The following is a 23,830-nucleotide window of genomic DNA, read 5'->3' on the forward strand; positions in this document are numbered from 1 at the left end:
TTAAGTCTTGGTAGGTCGTTTCTTTTATTGTGTGTGTGTGTGTGTGTGTGTGTGTGTGTGTGTGTGATTGTTGAGAAGAGGAGGAGGAGGAGGAGGAAGTTTTTTTGTAGACTAACTAGATTGACTGGTCACTCTACAAGAAGAATGTTGTTGACTATTCTTGTCATAATCAGTCAAGCTGTATGACTTCTTTTTCCTCCTCTCCTTCTTCTTCTTCTTCTTCTTCTTCGTCAATGACAGTAGTAGTAGTCACTTTGACATTTTTCAACTTCTTCTCCATCTCTTCATAATCACCACCTCCAGCCTTTTTCTCCGCCTTCTCAGCTCGATACTTTTTCCCCAAAGCCTCCATCACCTCCTTATGACTCGCTCCCGGAGGAAAACTCTTCTTCATCTCTGCAAAATGTATCTTGACAAATCCTGCAAACCCACTTCCACCTCCACCCGACTTCGCAGCCGTCACTGTCACTGCCGAAGAAGAATTACTTCCACCACCACCACCCCTCGGCACAGGTTTCACTTGCACCAACACCCCTTTACACCTCCCACACCGATGCCTCTTCGGATCCACCGATCGACTATGTCGTTTATATTCCGTTCCACAACCCCCTTCCTCCCCTTGCCCTTCTCTCCCGTCATCACAAAGATTCGAAACACACCTCCACACAAACTTGTAATCAATCTCATACGAATGTTTCGTCGTAACTTGAATTCCCCTCGTGGCTCCAAAGAGTGCAGAGCATTTATTACCCCAAGCACGAAAACTTGCGCCGTGCGGATGCGTGGAAATTTGGGAAATCATAAAATTGGCCAAGTGGCAGAATTCGTGGGCGAGGATGTTGAGGAGTTTGGTTTCGTTGGGGTCTTGTTGTTGTTGTTGATAGTTCCCATCGTCGTCGTCGTTGTCGTTATCATCAGTGGGAGGAGGAGGTGGAGTGTACGTGAGAACTTTTTCCGCGAGTTCAATGGAAGCGAAATGCTTATGTTCGATAAGAGGAGGTTTAGAGGGATCGGATCGCGAGTGGGATTTGGTCGTTTCTCTTCTCCAATTTGCTCTTCCTGCTGTACTGTTCAAAGTCTTGGACCAGATGATTTTGACGCCGCCGGTGGAAGCGGCGAGACGGGCGATTTGGCCCTGAGTGAGCGATTGGTCGAGTTCGAGGAGGAAGGATTCTGCGAGGAGAACTTTGCGCGTGTCCCAGTCTTTACGTGCCTGGAGTTCGGCTGCTGCTGCTGCTTTGGAGCGCTTGGTGGGACTGCTGCGCAGTTTGGCGGGAGATGGGATGGGTGTGTCGTCAAAAGTGTTCTTGATGGGAGAGATGTTGTTGTTGAAAAGCTTGGTGGGTGAGCGCAGGGGTTTCTGAGGAGAGTATTGATCGTTCCAGTCGTTCACTGTGTCTGCCGTCCAGAAGGCTTCGAGACTAGGGCGTCCAGGTGGAGTCGGAACACGCGGTGCTCGTTTGGAAGGGGATTTGAGCTTTGATGGCGAGCGTGGCGGTGATGGTGGTGGGGTGGAAGGACGCTCCAGCACTTCTCGCATGACTGGCTTCTTACGCCGAGGCGGAGAGGGACGAGTGATGGCGTCTTGATTTTCCTTGTCTGACGAACTGGCAATTGGAATTACCGCCCTTGGCTTTTTGATCGTCGTATGTCGCGGCGCGGGTAACGGAGGCGAATCTCGATCGAATATACTCAGCGCTTCCAGTTGTGTCGCCAAATCAGGCTGTTCGTGCTCTATTTGCTTCCGTCTCGTAGGAAAGAATGTGCTGGGGCTGGGCAGCTCATCTTCGGAAGATGAACCCTCCGTATCTGAACCACACCAAATGCTCTCTTCGATATCAACCTCGCCCTCAGGGGCATCCTCCTGATCTGGTACGTCGTTTTGAACAAGCAGGCCTCCATCAGGCTGTGATGCCTGAGATCTCTCAGGCGACAAAGACAGGCCGGACTTCGATTCCTGTTTCCGGAGTAACTGTCGCGAGCTCTGCTTGAGAGGAGATCTTCTTCTAGTCTTTTCTGGATTATCGTCCTGGATGGTCAAGTCGCTCAGACTTCCCAGCGATTGCAGAGGAGTGAGTCGGATTTGAGTCTTTTTGGTTCTCGTCGCCGGCTGTACATCTTGCCGTGACCTTGCTTTGACTCGGGCAACTGGTTCTTCTTCGTCCGAATCGTCTGGTATCGTGTACTTGACTGCTGCTCTCCGTCGCGCTGGCCGAGCTCCTGGTGAGTCTGTATCGAGGGCTGTCTGTTCACTTGGACCTCTGCTTTGGACAGTGACTGCAGCCGACTCGCTGATCGGTGCTGCTTCCCGTCTTAGTCGCGCCATGGCTCACTATGCTGTCGTACACACACGGGCGCTGAGATGTTGTATACAGGTAAGATACTGAAGCTGAGAAGAAATCCGAATCGGGAAGTTTGTTTGTTTGTGACGTTGCCCCAGCAAAACGCGCCGAGCCATCCGCCGACTCCACTTCTACATCCCCACCGCTACGACGACATCACGACTTCACCTGTGTAATGCACATCGTCCGTTCAACACTCAAATCATGTTGCTATCGCACCTTACTGCCGGATCTTTGGGGGCGGTAAAGTCTTGATGGCGGGTTCAAGCCAAGAAACAACAACACGGCAGTATCCGCAAAGGGATCGGACTCCCAGACACGCTAAAGCGTGACGACCGGGAATAACGAGACCTGCCTGCTTGGCCGATCACCTGGCAAGATTAATTCCCGCCTTTTGCCTCCTGAGTCCCGTCTCCTCAATGGGCAGGAAGAACTCCGATCGACGCGGAAGTTGTCATTTGTTCATCCGAGACCATTGACGAGCATGGCGAACAGGTAAAATGTTGCGGTGAGCACTGTCCAAGATCTAAGATGGATCTGCTACTATCAGAAAACTGTTGACACAGTGGCATCAAATTATTCTATTGAGGCGTCGTCAGGACGATAGTAATAACAAGCTTCATTTCATGTTAACTATGATCGCCTGTTCTTGCCAAGCCCTCGGAGAGAACAATAACTGCCCCTTGTCTATCTCTTCTATACCTGCGCCTTCGGCGGCTTCGCCTTGATGATCTGACTCAAATCCACGACGGGAGGCGTCGGAATCGGCAACTCCATGGTCGGGATCATAATTGCCAACAACAAATACCACCCCAACATGGCACACGTCCAAAAGCACGCGCCTGTAGCGACGAGGAATTTCGCAGAATTGGCCATCTGTCCGATTCCCGCGAACCAGAAACTTGCGGATGCGAAGCTGAAGCCAATGGTGGCGGCCACGAAGATGAGGAAGAAGATGAGGTTGGTGCGAAGGGAGCAGAGGAGGAACACGAGGGAGAGCATGGCGAGGGACATGGGGTAGAAGCCTGACAAAGAGAGAGATTTAGAAAATGGTTTGCAGGCTTTGGTCGGATAGGGATAGGAGAGGGATAGGAGAGGGAAGGGAGATGTGGGTGAACGTACCAAAACTGTTCGCGAATCCCGCCGTTTGTTCCTGATTCATCTCTCCCAGATACGGACTCCCCGATGTATACGCCGAGACGGCATTGAAGAATGGGATGAATGTGATGGCGAAAGTCAAAAAGTGACATCCGTAGCCCATGAAGACGAGGAAAGGAAACGTATTTCCGAGCAAGAATTCGCCTATTCCAGCCAGAATGAGCAGACCGCCTCCGAAGGTGAGAGAAGCTCCCACACTTGCTTGTGCAGCTCCCCCCGAGCCTCTCCAGCCCATGAGTTGTGCACTGAGGGGTGTCAGAGCGGTGGCGAAGCCCATGACGGCCAAGGGGGTGGGATTGGCAAAGCCTTTGAGAGGAGCGGCTCTGACGTTGCGAGGCGAGAGGAAGAGACGTTCGAATTGCTCGTCGGTGATGCTTTTGCTTGTCAACCTGGTTGCAGCGAATCGAGATTATCAGCCATTAACCCTTTCCGCCCGCGATCGATCCACCTGGTGGCAGGTTGGGAAGGAAAAGAAACACTCACATTTGACGAAGATCGCCCATATCGTTCGGCGGGGTGACCTGGCCGACGCGCCCGTTCTCCATATCCTTGCTGTCCATCGTTCTTTGCAACGCGCTGGGGATGGGGACGATTACTATGGAGGTATGGTATGATCTTTGTCGAGTCGTACAACGCAGTTATAAGAAGCGCAGCAGAAGAAAAGGTTCAAAGCAAACCTGGGGAAGATGGGGAAGCCACGGGGACAAATTTTATACTCACTCGCGCTAGCACGCGGCTTTTAGAGGAGCCGCGGCGATATCTATTATAGATGGACACACCGTTGGCCTTCTGATCCTGTGAGTGTGAACTTTGTCAGCTAATTCCGCTTCTTCAGAACTCCAGTCCGATGGGCTAGAAGCGCAATACCCCCTCTTTCACGCATGGACGGGCTGGTCTGGTGGTAGCAGCGCATTGAGCCTGGACGCGCATGTAACATACTTCCGACGCAGTGACCGGAAGGACCAATTGCGTCCTCGGAAGTAGGAAGCCTCCCCGTGTAGGCTCGGTATCATCGGTAAAAGTGTGTAGAGTGGCTTGGAACTTTCAACAAGCGATCGGATTCCCCTCAATTGAACGGCTGGAAGAGGCTAGAGTGTCAATCCAATCGCTACCACGTAACGCCAAGCTCACGTGACGGCACATACTAGAGTGCCGCGATAGCAAGCCGGACCATTGCAGATCGGTGCAATGGAGGCGAAGTGAGTTCAGAGTTGATGCTGAAGCAAGACTCGTCTTCGTAGCGGGGGAAAGCACACTGGCAGCAGAGATGTGCCGAGTCTATCTACCTCCTAAGGGCAGGTCACATATCACCTTGCCTTATGTCTCGGGGCTCCAAGTTAGCAAGTAAATGACCATAGGTTGCGCCAAGACATATATGTGATTGTGACCTGCTCTCAGGCTCGGCGCATATTAGATACCTTAAGGTACCTTACGTGCCAGGCTCCATGTCGCGGCTGTTATACTATCCGAGTCTAGCTTTGGTGTCAGATTACTAGACATACGGCGTTGTTAGACTAGATATACGATATGTACGTCTTGCTCCTACCCGTAATAAATAGCTATGCGCTAGAGTCAATAGAGCATCGTAGCGACAAAAGAGGCAGGCCTCGGCAGCGAGAAATAGGGTAGGAGGTAGAGTATAGACATACCCGACATTGTTCTAGGCTCTACCTTAGCCTTGATATTAATTTGCCTAACAAATTGCTGCTCATCTGCATTTCCCCAACCTAACACGATAAGATAGGATACATATTAGAGCACCTCGTCGTCGGTTGTGCTGCAGTACGAAGTGGATCGATATGTGTACCAAGCCAGCAGTAAGCAAGATAGACTAGCTGATGCAGCGCAAACGTACTCTACCATCGCTTCCGCCCTTATCTTCTCCTGCTTCCGATATAGCGCGCATCCTATGGATAATTTAGGTAGTCCCCAGTCTTGCCTTTTTCGTAGGGTAACCGTCGAGTCTTCGCTATTGGTTGTATGAGCGGAGAGCAGTACAAAAACATCGTGATGCACGCCGTTTGCGGATAGTAAGGACACTGGGAATGAAAGTGAGGTGACAATAATATGCCTCGTAGACAATAATACCCCAAGGTAGGCTCTCGTGCTTGTCTGTGTGGGGGAGTGTGTGTAGCCTCGGATGAAAGCAATAAGGAAGGTCCCGAACTCCGATCGTGGAGTGCGGGCTGAGCCGGTCTTTGCCACACTAGGTGATGTACCTTACCTTCAAGTACCTCCTACCTCCTACCTATCTTTTCGCATACCGTATTCAATGTAGCAGGACCTGCTATCAAATACATGTACAGGTACATGTATTATGCATGTTGAGCAGGGCAGTCGTCCATTATCGGCCAATTGAACCTGAAAAGGGGATTCCTTATGCACCGACCCTAGAGAAAGGTGGTTAACATGTCATGTCGTGGCATGGCGCTTGACTGACTACTGATCGTCGTCGAAGACAGAACAGATCCGATGCCAACCTGGTCGCCTATACCTTTACTCCGACCCGATTCTTGGCAAATTGGCATTATTCCAGCGCCTGCTTGTCCTCCAGGTCGCCTCAGCTTCGGTGTCAAGTCACGTCCAGATGAGCTGGTGCCAAGCATTCTGACGGATGTGGTGAAATGCAGACTGGAAGAATTGGATATGGACATGTGGACATGTCACTCTCCAGGCGAGTCAGCAAACAACCCGAACACGAGTCTGTGGCTTTCGCGCCCTCTCTCGTTGCGCAGTCCATGCGGCATAATGCGCCACGTCTGACGTCGGTCGAAAAAGGGTTGTGGCCGCTACTTGTATACAATGTATTCGTCAGGTGCGCCGTGCGCTGTGCGCCACAGATCACAGAAAAGTCAGGTATATACATCGTACAGGTCGAGCTGTAGGCTCTGAATCGCAGCTCCTCTGTACATACTTTGTATGACTGCCTACAGAACTCATGTTTGCGTGCTGTTCGATTCGGTGGGTACACGGAGAACAGAGAACAGAGGACGGATGATGGATGATGGAGAAAACAGACCAAAAGACAGAAGGACGGAGGAAAGGAAGAGGAAAAGTTGACCTTTCACAGTTCTGCTCATGGGAAATGGGTCGAGGCGGACCTAATCCCCGTGGTAGACTAGCTCATTTCCTCTCATGCAAGCTGCAGGAACAAGTTTGGTTGCACTGGACTGTGCGTGTCAGAAGTCAGGATGCAACGCTAATGCAGGTGGCCGACCTACGAGCAGATGTTTCAGAGTCGTGGCACGGCACAACCAGCACAGAAGAACTGCTTATTTACCTTCTACTACCTCCTACTACATGTATACTGTTGTTCGGGCGCCACGTCTGACGGTCGCCGACTACTGCGAAACGAATGCAATACGTGCGGTCTTTTAATGCAGAGGACAGTAGGAGGTGCACTTCGCTACAGTCGTAGACATGCTTGGGTCATAGGGGCAACCTATAATTTGGAAGTTAAGGTACCACCCATGCCCGTACCTGGTTTGCTTCGTGGCCGATACACACGTAGCAGCCCTAACAAGTATCCTTTTAGATACATGTGGGCACTGGGACGTGTTTGACGTCGTGGGGGATAGTGTGATGATCCATACATTAGGAGGTAGGTAAAAATCGTACATGTCGTGTGCAATGTCACTGTCATCGCTCCTCCACGCCCATATCACTGTCGACGGTCACACATACGCGCACACACTCTCTCTCCACTCTACTTCTGCCAATCCATAGGTACTACGTCTGGAGATATAGCTCAATACCGGCATCCCGATCTCCGATGCGGCGCGAGCTTTCGCACTACTCTCCCCCGAGCCAACTCGAACTAGTGGCTCAATCCTGGCGCTGCAGAACCCCTGATCGCGGCTGCAAAGCGACAGGTCGCAGTGGAGAGCAGAATCTACAGTCCACAGCAATTGGCTTGTCTCATCAGCACCACGAGCGCTTTACCACCGCTTCGTGCATCTGAGTGGCAGCAAGTACGCAGGGAGTTTCTCGTGCGCCGACCGGGAGGACCGCTTCGACCGCTGGTGTTGGAATCCGCCTCGTGAAATAGGGTTATTATTGGCGAACCACAGGTACTCCTCTCATGCGCCGGCACCCGCATGTACGCACGTAGCGCTCACGGCCATGATGATGATGATGGACTCCCACCACCAGCACAAGCAGCAGCAGTACGCTTCCTCCTCTGCAGCCGCTTCCATTCTGATTGCTACCCATGCGTCTGCCTCGCCGCCTGCTAGCCCGCCGAACCCTCCCAGCGTGAGGACCAGCTCCAGAGGCTTCCGACGTACTTCTTCTACTGCTGCTGGCTATGCGGCGAGGGGAGGCCGCAGTGCCACTTCTTCACGCACGCCTCGCACGCCGTCGCCTCGATCGCGCAGTGTCCATAGGGAAAAGGGCAAACAGCCATTGCGTCCGCGATACAGCCCGGACTCGCCCCAGACAATCACCGCTGCCGCCGCCGCTCGCAACGACGACCGCGACCGCGACTACGACCACGACGAGCTGCACCGCCATTCGCACGGCCTGAGCTGGTACAGTACGACCCGGGATTCCGTCGTGGACAACCTCCTGTCGTCCTTTGACACTTTCGACACCCTCACCTTCCCGCAGGCGGATTTTGGCGCCATGAACGAACACGATGACCTCGAGCGCCAAAACTACCTCCTCGCTCTGAGCAGCACCTTTCCGGCGAACATCGGCAGCCAGCGCAACAGAGGCCACACACACTCATCCTCGGACTCGGAATATGCTCGTCAGCTGGAGTCGCCGGGCAATCGATCACTCCAATCGGGCAAGGGTCGGCGCAGTAACAGCAACTCCATCTCTGGCGGGAGACCCCATCTCGCTTCGCGCCTCCATCCCAATGGCAACGGCAACGCGCGCCGCAGCGCAGACACGCAAAGGACGATCAATGACAAAAGCAGCGTGTTCGGCGCCAGGGGCAATGGCGGGGGCAGTAATAGCTACGGCAATGGTGCAATGTTGGATACATGGGCTGGCGATCGGTCAATGGAACATTTACAGTCAGACTCGGACGAGCCTTCCGTGCTCACACGTGGACGACCTGTGCCTTCTGTACACAGCAGATACGAGTCGAGAGAAAACTCCGACGCCGATGCAGCACCCGAGCCTGTCATTGCAGCAGGGCCGCGCAAACAGCAGAACCCGGGTGCGACAGGTCCGGTGTACGTCAATGCTGCCAATCCCAAGGCTCCCAAACCGAGCCAACTGCGCAAGACGACGACACAAGACAACTTGCGCCTCAAAGCTGCTCCACCGCCCAGCCCGATACCACCAGAAGTCCGCACCCAAGCGGCCGACTTCATCAGAACCGAGACGATGCGCAGCGGCGTCACGGCTTCGTCTCCGCCATCCGCGCCGAACAGTGTAGCTCCCAGTCCCGGTATCAGCACCAGGAGAAAGGACCCTTCACCTCCGCGCGAGCGGCCCGGCTTTTTCAAGCGTGTTTTTGGTGGTGGCAGTTCACGCGTGGTCTCAACGCCCGTGGAACGACCAGTCTCGAAGCAAGTCGCTCAAAACACCAGGCCAGATCCACCCGTGCATTCTTTATCGCAAACATCGCCCTCCACCCCACAGCCCAATGCAGACGTGCATCAAACATCCTCTGCCAACATGCCTGCAGCCACGCAAACGCTGAACAAGAAGCCTTCATCGTTCTTCCGCCGGCGCAAAAAGTCCGCGTCCGAACCGTTCCCATTCGCGCCTCCACCACTCCCCAAGCCCGCCGAATCTACCATGAACCACGCCGCTCAGCCCACCTCGTCGATGAGTAGTCTACGCCAAGTCATGGATCCTTACTTGGCTCAAGAGCCTCGTGAAACGATGGGCACGTCCAAACTAAAGGACGACACATCAGTGTCCCGGCCTGCCACTAGCGATACCAAGACTGAAGATTCCGAAGATCCTGATATCTTCCATTCGGGATACACCTCTCCGCTTGATGGTCCTCTTGGCGATACACGCAACCCCATTTCTATTGAACAAGGAAGCCCAAGCTCCAAGCTGAAAATAAAGAAGCGCAAGCCTGAGGCCCTGGTTACAACCAGCAGCCAGGGTCGTCATCAAGACCGTGATCCTAGCCGGGACACGCCACGGGCGACACTATACGACCACAATAATGAGGCAGCTATAGTATCTCCAATCACTGATACCATGCACCCTGATATCTCCCCAGATTACGATGATTACATGTCAGACAGGAGGCCCAGCACTGGCGATCGCATCATCGGACCCAGAGAGAACGCCTCTGTGCAGCGCGGTTCTGACTTGAGAGATTTCAGCGCAGGCACCAATGTAAATCTGAGTATGGAGGAGGACTGGTATATCAGGCCTCATGCAAACCCAGAAAGAAGGCCATCCAGACAATCAGATCGCCTAGTGTTACGGCCGACGTCTTCCGAGGAACAACTTGGTCGCGATAGCGATCTGTCCACGATTGATGACTCAATTGTCTCTCCCGTGTTCACTTCCGATGGTTCCGTTCCCGGATCCGCTACTACTGCCCCTCAGCTACCGCCTACCGAGCTTGAGGGCCCGGCGTTCTCGTCAAGCCTGTTGTTGCCGACTTTGGCACTGCATAGTGATACAATATCACACAAATCTGATGATCACACCGTTACGCGGGCGCCATCACCACTCATGGATGCTGGTGCGGAGTACAGAGAACGCGCACGCAAAATCTACGAGGGCGACGAAGAAGACGTTTCGAAGAATGATGCTGCATCATGGCTTGGCGAGCGTAACACACTCAGTACCAAGACTCTGTCGGCATATATGCAGCTCTTTGACTTCTCCGGGCTCAATCCACTTGCAGCACTTCGGCTGTTGTGTTCCAAGCTGGTCCTCCGAGGTGAGACGCAACAATTTGACCGCATCATCACTGCACTGTCTGCTCGATGGTGTGAGTGCAACTCTAATCATGGCTTCAAAGCCCAGGATGTCATTCACACCATCTTCTATTCCGTCATCCTTCTCAACACAGATCTTCACCTGGCAGACATTGAAGAGAGAATGTCTCGAAGTGCGTATGTCAAGAACACTCTGCCGACTATTAGGCGTGTCGTTCAGGACGCCGCGCCGGATGCGTTCACTGGTACATTGAAGCCGACGCCTACCTCGCTGCGACCGACGATGCCATGGGTCAATACCAGTTTGTCCGAATTCTCCTCTACGTCGCCACTGTCTCCAGCCTCGCCGGCAGAGCGTGCCGAATCAAGTCCAGTGCCGGATGCAGGCCCGGCCCCCGTGACAAACGTCGTTACGAAGCGTCTGTCAGTCCGGCCTTCTGCCTTTCGCAACGACTCTGACAGTTTAAGTCCGGAGACTGCGGCTAATGGAGTGTCGAACTCGCTGGTCAATCAATCGTGGACCGGGAACATGCGTGGTTGGGAAAATGAAGTCGAGATGGTTCTCAAGACATTCTACACATCGATTCAGAAAGAACCACTTCCATTGCATGGCGTGTCCACCCACGATGTCATGGGAAATCGGAACCTTTCCGTTGTCGACCTCAGCAGCACGCTCAGGCGCTCAGGCTCCGTCGTAAGCAAGGCGCCGTCGGATACCATGTCTTCTATGTCCTACAGATCCAACTCGAAAGACTTCCGATCGAACATGAGATGGCCCGGCCGGAACAGTCGCACGAGACATAAACTGTATCCACCCAGCACGTTAGGTTCGTCTCGCACGAGTTTCGACGACGGAAGCGGTTTCTGGTCTCCCGCGCAAAGCAGCAAGTACTCGTTCAACAAGACTTTGACGTCTGCGTCGGTGGGCAGCTTCTCGAATCTGTCCGCCATGACTGATTTCAAGCACTCTATTGGCTTTGCGAATGCTTTGTCCTCGGCTATCATCCGCGAGGAGACCAGTGGGGGTGATGCAGAATCATTCTCACAGGCGGGAGGCCTGCTCGAAGACGAAAGCCTTGCCCTCGCAGGGGCTCCGTGGGCAAAGGAAGGCCTTCTCAAGCACAAGCATCATCTGGACGCGCCGGATCGCAAGTCGAAGGAGCGAAATTGGAACGACTGCTTTGCGGTGATCAGCAAAGGCAAGCTGACTTTATTTGCATTTGGCACGTCGCCCAAGTCACAATCCGTGAGCAAGAAAACAACCTTTGGTCGATCGGGTAAAGCGGCCAGTGTGACGGGCGCAAGGGTTGGTGGCGGAGATTGGATGGAGAATGCAGAGCAGCTGGATGTGTTCGTTCTGCGCCAGACCATTGCATCCACGCTGCCACCACCTGGCTATAGCAAGGCACGGCCACACGTATGGGCACTGAGTCTGCCTAACGGAGCAGTCCACCTTTTCCAGGTCGGCACGCCAGAAATCGCCACGGAGTTCATGACGACTGCAAATTACTGGTCCGCACGTCTCAGTAAAGAGCCACTGGCTGGTGGTGTTTCCAACATTGAGTATGGTTGGTCCGAACAGATTGTCAACCCGGCTCTGATTGGACGTCCGGAACCAGTCAATGCACCATCCTCGTCCATGACAACGAGAGGCCACACGCATAGCATATCCGCAGACCGCGCGCACCGGCCCAGCGTGCAGTCTTCTCTTCGTTCCAGCTTCGACCAAGGCTTTAGCGGCAACAAGACCAGGATGCCCGCAGACAAGGCGGTGATTCAGGAGTGGCAGCCGCCTACTCAATCGATGATGGCAAGCCAGCTCATGGAGGTAGATCAACTCAAGCAGCTCACCGCTTATGTGGAGAGCTCCGAAGAAGAACTGGAGAAGCACAACGAGCTCAAGCACGCTATCGAACTTGCAGTAAGTCAGATGTGGCAATCCCATTCAATCCGTATGACTGACACCTTGCAGTATTCGTCTCGGCACCCCAATTTTAATAAGACTATGGCCAACTGGCAGCGCAAGTCGGATTATCTGCTGCGCGAGATTGTCAAATTCCGCACATACATGGACAGTTTGTCCGCGGCGCAAAAAGCAAAAGAAGCCTTCTACGCGAAGAAAGCAGAAGGTCGGCAATCTCCTGTGAACGGGGACGATGATGTGAATGAGCTTCCCCGAATTGATGATATGATGGGTACGATAATTCCAAGAGGGTTGCACACTTCAGGTTAGAAGCGCTGGAGATGGTCGGACGCTCTGATTGGAAGTCAGCCCATTCTGGAGCGAGCAGGCCTCGACAGGCGGAGGTCGCTCGGAAGCATATTCTTGTACGAGTAGGTCGGAGAGCTTCTCGGTGGTGATGGTGTCCCGTGGGGGACACATTGATGTGTTTTGTACATTAGCGTGGCGTCCGCGGTGGGAAAACACGATGCAACGATGGGGAGAGATACCAGGTGTAACGTGTACACGGAAGGATACATGTAATGAAGGGAGCGTGAATCAGACATCACTGTACCTTAGCCTTGTAGGTGGGCTTCTGATCAAGTACAATGGATACCATGAATACCAGTTATAGCGTCTCCAAGAGAATCGCATGCATTAGTCGTCGCTCGCCACCCGACACCGATGAGGCTGACGGGCCGTACAAAGTATGTATGCGGTGGAGGTACGGTGTAGGTTAGGTCAGGTAGTCAGTCGTGCTCACGGCGTCCCATGACCCCTCTCAACTGAGACTTCACAACCTCACTTCGACCAGAACCTCACCTTCCAATGCATCGACTTGTACGCCACTGCTCACAAGATGATCCTGTGACCGTACCGACACTCTCTATACCTACCTCCCTGATCAACCACCTCGCCCGAAGCAGTCGCCCTGTCCACCTCCAAATGGCAACACCCGCAATCCGTCGCCGAAGCGGAAGCTGCTAGCTGACTCACCCATACGTGTTGTACCTGATCTCGCACCACCACACCGCATAGACACAGCACGCATGTCTGGTGACAGCCCTCTCGCGCATCCTGACAGCCCCAGGTCAGGCGTCGCGAACCGTCTCCAACATCTAGCAATTCGGCAGCCTCAATCACCACCACAACCGCCATCATCATCATCAGAAGCAGCTTACGAAGTGCCAAGCAGCTCTCAATCTCCGCGCAAAAAGTTAAAGCGAAACCCTCACATTCGAGATTTGCGCGGTGATGTGCAGTCTCGAGAATTGCTCAAGACTCCTCCGCCTCAATCACTGGAGATTCCGGATAGTGTGAGCGATAATTCTACGCTTCTACTGGAAGTGCAGGAGACTCCGGACGTGTATGCAAGATTGCCTTCAACACCGCACACTCGTGGAGATGGAGCAGATAGTTGGAGTCAAGCGGTTGATGTAGTCATGGCTGAGCCAGAACATCATCAGTCGAGTACGAGGAATCCGAAAAGGATGATGTCTCCGCCTCCTCCTTCACCGCCGGTGGGAGAGAAATCATCCCGGTCTGCCGATGCTGTGGATCCGTTCATGCCGTCGTCTACACGGCCTACGGTTGACGGGGACACCATATTCGATCTCTCTTCCTTGACTTGGCGCGACGAAGAGATCACGGGCCATCTCCTCAACTCGCCGGATGACGATGGCGAAGGCATCAATGGAATCGGCTTTCGTCCCACAGCTGCAATGGCGCATGCTCGGAGTCAGAGACGGCGACAGCAAGTGGAAAGTTGGAGGGCTCGAGAAGCTCGAGAAGCTCGACAGCGAAGGCTCGATCGCAGACGTAAGTCCAGTCGCAGTCGAGGAGCGAGTGGTGGGACTCTGGATGGCGCGAGTGATGATGTCGCGGGTCAAGATGGAAATGGCAGGAGAACCGTGAGATTCGCTGCATGAATGTGGCGAAGTTGACGACATCCATGTGAATGGAAAGGGGGAATGGGAGTGATGATTCTACTTGGATGAATGAGAATTGGAATTATCATGCGAGTCTTGGGGCAGAGACGACCATCAGGCGGTACAGCAGGCCGGGCTGGTTCGAGACTACATGTACATACATGTACCTTATGAGAGATGATGATGATGATGACGATGACGGGATTGAGTCTCACGAATTCTCTCTTTCTTTGGATACCAGGTAAGGACAGGTACCGTAAGGAGGTAGGCATGTATTTGCATATACTCTTCTCTTCAATCTCGTCACAAAAATTCTGGACATTATCTTGACCTACATGTAATTTTTCTGCATTCATTCCTTCTCGGATCATGTATCTTGTAATGGAAAAAAAAGAAGAATCATCACTAGATGGACCATACATATATCACTACAGGTCAGGTACAGGTCACGTACTGTACAGGTACAGGTAGGTGGGAGGTGGGTGGGTGGGAGCGGCGCGGGCGCGGGCGCAGCGGGAGCGCGGGTGTCGCCAAGGGCGGCGCTCGAGAAATGGAAAGTCTTGGCTTGGAGCCTAACTGGAGACTCCTGTCTTACCTTGACACTTGACAACAACACCTCCGATATATCTTATACATGTACATTACCGGTAATACCTATTCGCACACTACCACTACCACCACCACCACCATCACCACCAACAACACCAACCACACCACCACCACCACTCATTGATTGAACAGCTTTGAGTAGACGGGACGTGATGGGACGGGACGCGAGAAGGCAGGGCAAGGCAGAGGCGAGGCAAGGCAAGGCAACTTCGCGAGTTTGTTGACATTTTTCTACGTCTTGACGCGTTAAGACAAACTTCCTAACACTCGAGAATTGGACTGGATTGGATTGGACAAGCACTCGAGGACTGGACTGGACTGGACTAGACTGGACTGCCTCGCGATATTTACTTACTACTACCTCAGGTACTCGACTGTAATATAACCCTCCCTGGCCAGGTACACACGCGCGCGATTCTCTCTCTCCCTCTCTTGACGGGATGAGGATGAGGATGGGAAAGAAAGGGTAGTACCTGAAGGTACAGCAGATACACTTGGACGATACTCTGGATTCCGGGATACTATTCGATCGAATGCGTGGAGCAGGATGAGACTGGGTTATGAGATTCAGCTTCATTGTTGCCTGGAAACAGCAAAGACTTGAATGGCCCCGACGGCACTCTCTGGTCAGGAAATCTACCTAGGAGGCAATGCTTGCCCTTGAGAATCTTCTGCTTCTTTCGATGCTTTTCCATCGTCTTCGAAGGTGTGTTACTGCCGAGCGCCATCGCATTGCCGGCATACTCAGTGCCACGGCGGGGGCTACCAAGCACGATTACCTGACTGATTAGGAATCTTACCTGGTTTCAATGCCTACCTACAGCGCCAATACATCATGTGCGACGCGACGCGTACTGGTTGATCTGGGAGTGTAACTTCATGGTCACCGATGAGCTGAGCGAGAAACGTTCTGTCACATTCTGTATGGGCTATGAACGCGTACTTGCTGTGATAGAGCTTCTCTGCCGCACAAGATGCTTCTCCTCAGATACATCACCCCTTGGGGACGTAGAAGCTGGGATCTACAGCAAGATACAAGCCTATGCGATGTCATGATCGGTCTGAAGCTGCGAAAGACAGGCGCGTTGCCCTCAGCGCGTTGCAGCATCATGCTGCTTTTGAGCTGGCCAGCACTTTGTTCGTTCAGTACTGGAAGCACTACCTTATCTTCTGCAACCTCTAAAACTACCTATCTACCTTCCTCAAAAAGAACCTCTAGTCTTTTCAAGAAAATGGCTTCACCTACGAGATGTTTTTGGGCTGTTCCTATGCCGGAAGAGTCTTTGGTAGTCATAGTCGCAGCTGGAAGGATCCTGCTCTGTCGATCTGTCTGACTATGTTTGTCATTTGCTAAAACTATCTCGTGATTCGGGGCTTGGATGCTGACATGCTCTGCTGCATGCCTGTCGGCTGGTAGTCGTGCTGCTGGATCGTGCTGGACTCAAGGCATGGGCGTCGACGGCGAGGTTGGGGGCTGTGAGGAGATTGATGTCGTTAGCTCGATGATGTCTGCACTGTCGCTCGCACAGCAGGGCTGCATCACGGAGGAAGATTGAATCCGGGCATATGAGTTGTCCTTGGGCATTGGTTTGTCCACAGCCCATTGACTATACCTTGAAGCTGGACATAGGACCATACCGCAAGGCATTGCTGCCCAGCAGCATAGATTTTTGACCAACCTGCTCACTGCATGGACATCCGGAGCTGCATATGTGCTCTATCACGCGTCCCAATCGCCGAACAACGTCGTCGCCAGGCAACGGCAACTCCCGCTGTTTACCCTCCACAGGTCGCCATCGAAGACTCCAGTTCCCTCCTTGGGCTCTAAGTCTTCTCAGTATCATCAAAGACAACCTGCTTGGTCGCCTCACAATCACACAATCACCTCAATCACCTCACAAAGACCTGCTTCACTCACAAGTACGTCGCTCCTTCCAGTTGACTGCTCACCGGTCTGAACCCTTGTTCCACCTTCGCGGTCTATAAGAGCACCATTTCCTTGCGGTCCTACGAACTCACCTTCACACCACTCCAGACCCACCACTTCAGGGTACAAACACTCTCTCTTCAACACATCCTTTCACACTCACGAACACTCTCACTACCAAGTAAGCCTTGATCCCCCTCTTCAGCAGCGCGCCTTCCACATCACCGGCACCCAGCGGCTTCGCGACAACGACAACGCAGTATCTGGAGGCGGCGCCCACGAAATTATCACTCATACCTGCTCTTCGCACAGAACTTGACACCGAACCTCCACACAGACCGCAGTTACTCACCAGCTCACCAACCCATCCTACCCCACCCATCTCTACCATGGTTGGCCCTGGGAAGTACCGCCTCGATGAGGGTGACCAAAAGCCGCAGGCACCTCGCCGTGGTAATCTCAAGATTTCGAGCGCTTCGTCGTGCTCATCGGACGCGCCATCTGCCCGCTCTGAGAAGCGCGTTGTACGCTCGTCTCGCGGCTACGATGGCAACGATGACGCAGGAGCGATGACTGTGGGCGACCCCAAAAACAAGGACCCGATAATGGATACTCGCAACTTTGATCTCGGCATCTCTGGCTGGGCCACAGCCCGTGGCGTTGATATGTCCGGCGGAGTACAAAAGCCAGCACTTTCCAAGCTTGGCACGCCCGCCAAGGTTGGCATCAATACCTACCACGTTGACGCCTTCCCGAACTTGACCATTTACCAGTTCGACGTGGACGTTGGTTCTGGCGTCGAGAACCGTGGCGCTATCATGAAAGTCTGGGAGTCCAAGGCTGTTCAGGCTGAGATGGGCGCCTCCGCCATCTTTGACGGCAACAAGCTCGCTTGGTCGTCCAAGCCAATTGATCGTGAGGTCCGTCTGACTGTCGACCTCGACGCTGAGCAGGGTCGTGAAACTCGCGAAGGTCAAGAAGAGAAGAACAAGTTTCGAGTTCGAATCCGTCAGACCAACAAGGTCGGATTCACGGCGCTTCTTCATTATCTGCAAGGCAAGGCGTCCTTCAACAGTTCTTGCCTCGAGGCTATCAACTTTGCCGACCATTTGCTGCGACAAACTCCGTCCAAGAAGTACTCGTCCATCAAGCGTGCCTTCTTCCCACACGGTGGCACTCGCTTCGTTCTTGGTGGTGGCGTTGAAGCCTTCAAGGGTGTTTACCAGTCTCTTCGGCTTGTTCATCCAGGCCATCTGTCTATCAACGCCGACGTTGCCAATGGTACTTTCTGGCAGGCCACCAGGTTCACCCTCGCCGCCAATTTGGTGTGTGGTGGCCGCGACATCTCAGACCTAGCCTCTAGGCTTAGCGAAGGTGGCCCGTCCAGCATCGTGGGCAAAAATCTAAAGAGAATGGCCAAGATTCGTGTCACGGCTGAACACCGCGGCAAGGACACGGTCGATAAGTATTGCATCGACAAGTTCATCTATACGAACGCCAAGAATCAGATGATCGATTGTGCAGATGCTGCTGGCAAGCCAACGAAGATGAGCCTGTATGCATACTTTGCCACGAAGTATAATATCATGCTTCAGTGGCCATCCCTGCCTTTGGTCAAGATGACTAAGGGCAAAAACACCATTCTGCCCATGGAGGTTTTGAGGATTGTGGAGAACCAGCGGTACAACTACAAGATGGATGAGAGGCAGACGTCCAACATGATCAAGTTTGCAGTCACTGCTCCGCCAGAGCGCTATCGCCACATTCAGGAGGGCATCGACTTGCTCAACTGGGCCGAAGATCCTGTCCTCAAGGAGTATGGTGTCAAGATAAACGCGACCAAGGCTACCGCCGAGGGTCGTGTATTGCCAGCACCTATCGTCAAGTTCGGCCTTGGTGAGGCTAAGCCAGGTACTAGCGGTCGTTGGGATCTCAAGGGCAAGAAGTTCTTCCAGCCCAATACGACACCTCTCAAGACCTGGGCTATCTGCTGTATCCCTGGTCGTCGTGGTGGTAAGCCGGACAAGACCGTGATCGAAGCATTCATCAAGGCCTTCATTGCCGGTTACATTGCTCACGGAGGCAAGGTTGAGAACAAGGCGCCATCAATGGTCCTTGCTTCTGGCACCGACGTCGGTGAATGGGTTACTGCTGCTTGGAATGGAGCCGGAAATCAGACGACCTCTCGCCCACAAATGCTGATGTTCGTCCTTCCGGACAAGGACACCAAAGTCTACGGCCGCATTAAGCGCTCTGCTGAGTGCCGCTACGGCGTTGTGTCGCAGTGTGTCCAGTATGCTCACGCTCAGAAGATGTCACCCCAGTACATCTCTAATGTCTGCATGAAGTTCAACTGCAAGCTCGGCGGCATTACCTGCCGTGCTATCGGCCCCAAGACTCCCAATGGTATCTTTACGAAGCCAACAATGGTTATCGGCGCGGACATCTCTCACGGCGCGCCGGGCGCCCATGTTCCTTCCATCGCTGCCTTGACTGTGTCGATGGACAAGCTGGCTACTCGATATGCTGCGGTTGTTCAAACAAACGGCTACCGCAATGAGATGGTCAAGACTGAGACAATTATGCATGATCTGAAGCTATTGGTCCATCACTGGATCCAGACCGTCGGTGGTAACAAGATGCCTCACGAAGTGATATACCTGCGTGACGGTGTGTCTGAAGGTCAATACGCGCACGTGATGGATCACGAGGTTGGGGATATCAAGAACATGTTTAGGGCTGCTGACCCATCTGCCAAAATCAAGTTTGTCGTTGTGGTCGGCTCCAAGCGTCATCATGTTCGTTTCTTCCCAGAGAAGGGCGACCGCAACGGCAACCCATTCCCCGGTACATTGGTCGAGACGACAGTCACGAACCCTTTTGAGAACGACTTCTACCTCTGTTCTCACGCTGCCATCAAGGGTACAGCTCGTCCCTGCCATTACTACGTTTTGGCCAATGAGGCGGACATGAGTAACAATCAGCTTCACACACTGCTCTACGAGCACGCCTATCAGTATCAGCGGGCTTCCACCCCAATCTCGCAGCACCCGGCCATCTACTACGCTCATTTGGCTGCCGCTCGTGCAGCCCCTCACGATCCCATTTGGGATGGCAGCACGGACGGTCGAACCCCCGCCGAGAAGAAGATGCAGGCACGAATTAACGCTGGCTCTGAGGCTGACAAGAAATCTGCCACTCGCGGCTCTGCTGCCGGCACTCCTACTTTGCCCACTCCAGAAGAGGCCGAAAAGCTCCTGCCAATGCCACCCCAGGGCAATATCGCCTTCTCCATGTGGTACATCTAGAGGACCCAATAAACCAAGTCCTTCATCAAGGCGACGACGGTTACGATCACGGACACGAGGGCTCAAAAGTGGCTCGATGGGGGGTTGTTTTGGAGTGTGAAAGGCTGAGTGTTTGGTTGATGCGATAGGGGCGCAAAGGTCTCCGGTGCGATGGGCTTGTATGAATACGATGAAGAGTGGTGCAAGAAGGGCTGGCATCCCATTGTAATTAGAGACACTTGAGAATGGAAAAGTTTGTTATGTACTTGCTTGAAACATGAGATGACATTTTGAGGTTTTTCTGGTTCAATCATGTGCCCTTTCTTTTTCATGCCTTTTGTCTGCCGCTCTCTCTCTCTTTCCAAACCCATTCCTCAGCCACCATAACAAGGACATCAAAAGCTCCTTACGTCTTACCTAACAAACCTACCCACCACCTGCCTAGCTACCTTCCATTCCCCTTCCTTCCTTCCACCATCCCCTTCCTCATTTACTTCCCTTACTTACGTAGGTACACCTTTTACAACTCCACCCCCACCCCCACCGCCCCCTCCGGCGTCTCCTTGACGCGATACACCAATTTCCTGCCCGAAATTTTCTCATTCTTCATATCCTCCATTCCCTTTAACGCACCTTGCAAACCATTTTCGCCCACCTGTTCCGGATGAGTTTTGAGAGTGTTTGCCAAAAACATATCCTCTGTAATTTGAAAGAAATTTTTCGCAAAGTCGAAATCTTCGGGAATCGAAGGTGTGGATCGACCGGCTTTGGTGAAGGGTTCGTTGAAAATTGTGTACATGAAAGTCATTGTTGTTTCGATTTGCGTGGAGTTGGGGTTGGAAGAGGGGAGTTTGATGGGGAGGATTGTGCCGTATTTTGCTCCTCCTCCTCCTGTGGAGAGAATAGAGGGGTCGGAAGAGAATGCTTCGGAGCAAATCGCTGCGGAAGAGGCGAGGGAGATGGTATCCCAGATTAGAGTGAGAGAATTCTCTGTATCGCGATTGATTTGTTTTCCGACGTCGGGGGATTTATAGTTGTAAACGGCGTCTGCGCCGAGCGAGCGGACAAAATCGTTGTTGTGTGGGGAACAGGTCGTGAGGACTTTGTAGCCGGAGGCTTTGGCGAATTGAATGGCGAGGGATCCCGTGGCGGTGGAGCCGCCGTAGATGAGGAGGGTTTGGGAGTTTTGGGGGTTGATGGGGTCAGTGGGGAGGTGGAGTTTGAGGGCTTTTTGGTAGAGGCCTTGGCCGACAGTGCTGACGCCGAGAGGGAAGGTTGCGGCTTGTTCGAAGGACATGGTCGAGGGGATTTTGACGAGGAGATCGGCTTTGGCGACGGCATATTCTGCGAAACAGCCATCTTCGGGTTGACTGGCGTTTGCTCCGTGAGTGGTGCCGGCGATGCGGTCGCCGACTTGGAATTGCTTGGTGACGTCTATTTGCTTTCGTTAGTCACCTGGCTGGCGGGGAATATCTGTATGCTGGGCCGCTGGCTGGCTGGTTGGAATAACCAAGTGAAGTGCTACGTACCACTTCCCACCTCCACGACGGTTCCTGCGAAATCACAGCCAGCGAGTCCATTCTCTGCTGCCCGCTTGCCATTGATATGCTTCCAGTCTGTAGGGTTCAAGGCGATGGCCTCGACCTTGGCAAGCAGATAGGTTGGTCTGATCTTGGGAAGACTGATCTCGGAGACCTTGGCTTTGTTGCCATTGATGGTAATGGCTTTCATGGTAGAAGGAAGAGCCATGGTTTGCTGTTGGTACTGTCCTGTTCTTGAGTGGTCTCGAAAAGAAGATGTCAATGTAGGTATGTAGTCGAGAAGTGAAGTGAGTGTATCGAAGCTCTTTTAAGACATTGCATTGGCGAAAAGTGGAGGGAGCGATGTCATCATGCTGGAGTGGATTATTAAGCAGCTGCAAGGGCGAGCTGTGGGAAGAAGTCGAAGTGCAGTGAGAGTGAGTGATATGGAAGAAATAGAAGTTGAATCAGGTACTGCAATTGAAGGTGAATAACTTGTCAGGACAAGCAATTGTTGTCGTACCGATGCTCGCGCTGGGAATATGGAGAGATGACCTGCCCATCATGTCGCCTTGGCTGCTTTTGCTTCTTTTCTCGCCTTCTTCTCACCCTTCAGCTTCTTTTTCTCTTCTTTGCTGAGCTCACCTTTCGAGTCCCCTCTGTCCTTCTTCGTCTTCTTCGTTTGGGGTTTATCCGCATTCTGTGCTTCAACAGCCGCACCATGTGCCCCGATTGTCTTTGGAAACTGCAATTTGCTGCCGTTTGCCTTGGCCGGTCCACCATCCTCTTCGCTGTCGGAGCCAAGGCCAGGATCGCCAGGGCCAAATCCAGCAGGCTTGTATCTCATTCTCATCCCTTTCGGCTGTGGTCGTATATCGCTGATGGAGGGTTGAGCAACATCTGCCGCAGCGCTGCTGCCCGTATTCACATCTGCTTGCTTTTTGCTGAGGTTCGGAAGAGTCACTTTCTGCTTGAGGTATAGTGTTCGCGATATAGGCTGTGGGATCCCATGATAGCTCGTGTTGCTCGGCACTGCCACGCTAAAGCATTGGTTCTTCGTGCTCGTGTCTTCGCTCAAGCTGTATTCGGTTCCCTTGTGAGTGAGCACAGTGGCTCCAGAGCTGATTGCGTCCAAAGCCACGTCGCTGATAGATTTGAGGGAGACGTTCCTGGGGGCTACAATGTGCCATATCTGCTGACCCGCGAAGCTTTTCGCAGAGAATGTGACATCTGTCACGTCCACATCCCGATAGCCATTGGGCGGCCGGAAAGGTTGCACTGGTATGTTTTCGAGATTCACGTGCTGAGCAGCTCGCGGCGCAGGCGCAGTATCCGCAGAAGGTTCTTGTTCGTCCTCTTTCTGACTCTCGCTTTCGCTGTCCGTCTCTTCGTCGCCGCTCGAGGCTACCTCTCCGACCTGCTCTACTTCGCCTGCATCTTTCAGCGCCGTCTTCACGCGCTTCGCATCAGGCTTCGCATCGTCGTCGCTGGTCTCGTCGTCGCTCGATTCTCCGTCCTCCAACGAACTCACGCTTTCCGCCTTTCGTTTCACGCCATTGACTTTGACAGGCACGGTGTCTGGCTTCTTGAGCGCTGGCGCATCAGCCATCTCCTCATCTTCGTCGGCGGACTCCTCTTCGCTGCTGTCATCGCTGCTGCTGGGCGTAGGCTCTTTTTTCGGCGGAGGAGGTGCTGGAGCTGATATCGTCGCCGACTTCTTCTCTTTCTTGTCCTTCCCCTTCACTGGCTTGGGGCTGTTTATTTCTAGCTTTACGGCTGGCGTGTCTCCTTCAGACTCCGAATCGACAATCCGTTCCTCGCTCAAGCCAGCCACCTTAGATTTCGATTTTGTGCTTTTCTTCGTCGTCGTCTTGTCCTGCGCCTTTGCCCTCTTGGGCGCAGCAGCTTTCGTCTCTGCTTTCTTGGCCATGGGTCACTATGTCGACTCCTTAATTGCAGTATAGCTCATATCGGGGAGTTGCTGACGGAATGTTCACATGTTCGGATGGATCGAATATTTTTTTAAGGTTTGGGAGAGCAAAAAAAGCTTCGGGAATGGATCTCTTCTCCGCCGACCAACGACGACATGCCCACCAAACGAAAAGCACAAGACGCCTTTGGCAGCTCCAAGAAGCAGAAAGATGCATCTCAGTCGCTTTTCAGCACCGATGGTGTCTCCAAGCCACAGCTCAGCGCGTTTGCCGCCGCCCGAGCAGCGACACAGACTCCCGTAGAAGAAGATTATTCCGCA

At 53.1% G+C, this 23,830-nt stretch overlaps 7 protein-coding genes across 7 annotated transcripts; 3 read left to right on the forward strand and 4 right to left on the reverse strand.

The window, feature by feature from the left end:
• Nucleotides 1-544: 544 nt before the first annotated feature.
• Nucleotides 545-2,260, reverse strand: SEPMUDRAFT_93392 (uncharacterized protein; the record flags this gene model as incomplete). Its single annotated transcript, XM_016910611.1, has 1 exon — nt 545-2,260. A coding segment is annotated over exon 1 (996 nt), but the record flags the coding sequence as incomplete, so codon positions are not given.
• Nucleotides 2,261-2,592: 332 nt separating this feature from the next.
• Nucleotides 2,593-4,506, reverse strand: SEPMUDRAFT_151872 (uncharacterized protein). The gene is made up of 4 exons (XM_016907095.1): nt 4,368-4,506; nt 3,984-4,295; nt 3,465-3,889; nt 2,593-3,367 (listed from the first exon to the last, which is right to left on the reverse strand). Exons 2-4 carry the CDS (start codon nt 4,058-4,060, stop codon nt 3,039-3,041), a joined length of 831 nt encoding a protein of 276 aa, XP_016757128.1. The 5' UTR covers nt 4,061-4,295; nt 4,368-4,506; the 3' UTR covers nt 2,593-3,038.
• A 3,129-nt stretch (nt 4,507-7,635) lies between these two features.
• Nucleotides 7,636-12,934, forward strand: SEPMUDRAFT_93395 (uncharacterized protein). The gene is made up of 2 exons (XM_016910612.1): nt 7,636-12,287; nt 12,339-12,934. Exons 1-2 carry the CDS (start codon nt 8,124-8,126, stop codon nt 12,597-12,599), a joined length of 4,425 nt encoding a protein of 1,474 aa, XP_016757129.1. The 5' UTR covers nt 7,636-8,123; the 3' UTR covers nt 12,600-12,934.
• Nucleotides 12,935-13,142: 208 nt separating this feature from the next.
• SEPMUDRAFT_151873 (uncharacterized protein) lies at nt 13,143-14,438 on the forward strand. The gene has a single exon (XM_016907096.1). It carries the CDS (start codon nt 13,358-13,360, stop codon nt 14,234-14,236), a length of 879 nt encoding a protein of 292 aa, XP_016757130.1. The 5' UTR covers nt 13,143-13,357; the 3' UTR covers nt 14,237-14,438.
• A 3,150-nt stretch (nt 14,439-17,588) lies between these two features.
• Nucleotides 17,589-20,335, forward strand: SEPMUDRAFT_151874 (Piwi-domain-containing protein; the record flags this gene model as incomplete). Its single annotated transcript, XM_016907097.1, has 1 exon — nt 17,589-20,335. A coding segment is annotated over one exon (2,492 nt), but the record flags the coding sequence as incomplete, so codon positions are not given.
• Nucleotides 20,336-20,375: 40 nt separating this feature from the next.
• SEPMUDRAFT_151875 (zinc-binding oxidoreductase ToxD) lies at nt 20,376-21,862 on the reverse strand. The gene is made up of 2 exons (XM_016907098.1): nt 21,589-21,862; nt 20,376-21,493 (listed from the first exon to the last, which is right to left on the reverse strand). The coding sequence occupies exons 1-2, from the start codon at nt 21,806-21,808 to the stop codon at nt 20,580-20,582; spliced, it is 1,134 nt and encodes a 377-aa protein (XP_016757132.1). The 5' UTR covers nt 21,809-21,862; the 3' UTR covers nt 20,376-20,579.
• A 279-nt stretch (nt 21,863-22,141) lies between these two features.
• On the reverse strand, nt 22,142-23,509 carry SEPMUDRAFT_166622 (uncharacterized protein; the record flags this gene model as incomplete). The annotated part of the gene is made up of 1 exon (XM_016908244.1): nt 22,142-23,509. The coding sequence occupies one exon, from the start codon at nt 23,507-23,509 to the stop codon at nt 22,142-22,144; it is 1,368 nt and encodes a 455-aa protein (XP_016757133.1).
• Between the last annotated feature and the right edge of the window lie 321 nt (nt 23,510-23,830).

This window comes from Sphaerulina musiva (genome assembly GCF_000320565.1).
Source record: "Sphaerulina musiva SO2202 unplaced genomic scaffold SEPMUscaffold_11, whole genome shotgun sequence".
Classification (NCBI taxonomy): Eukaryota; Fungi; Ascomycota; class Dothideomycetes; order Mycosphaerellales; family Mycosphaerellaceae; genus Sphaerulina; species Sphaerulina musiva.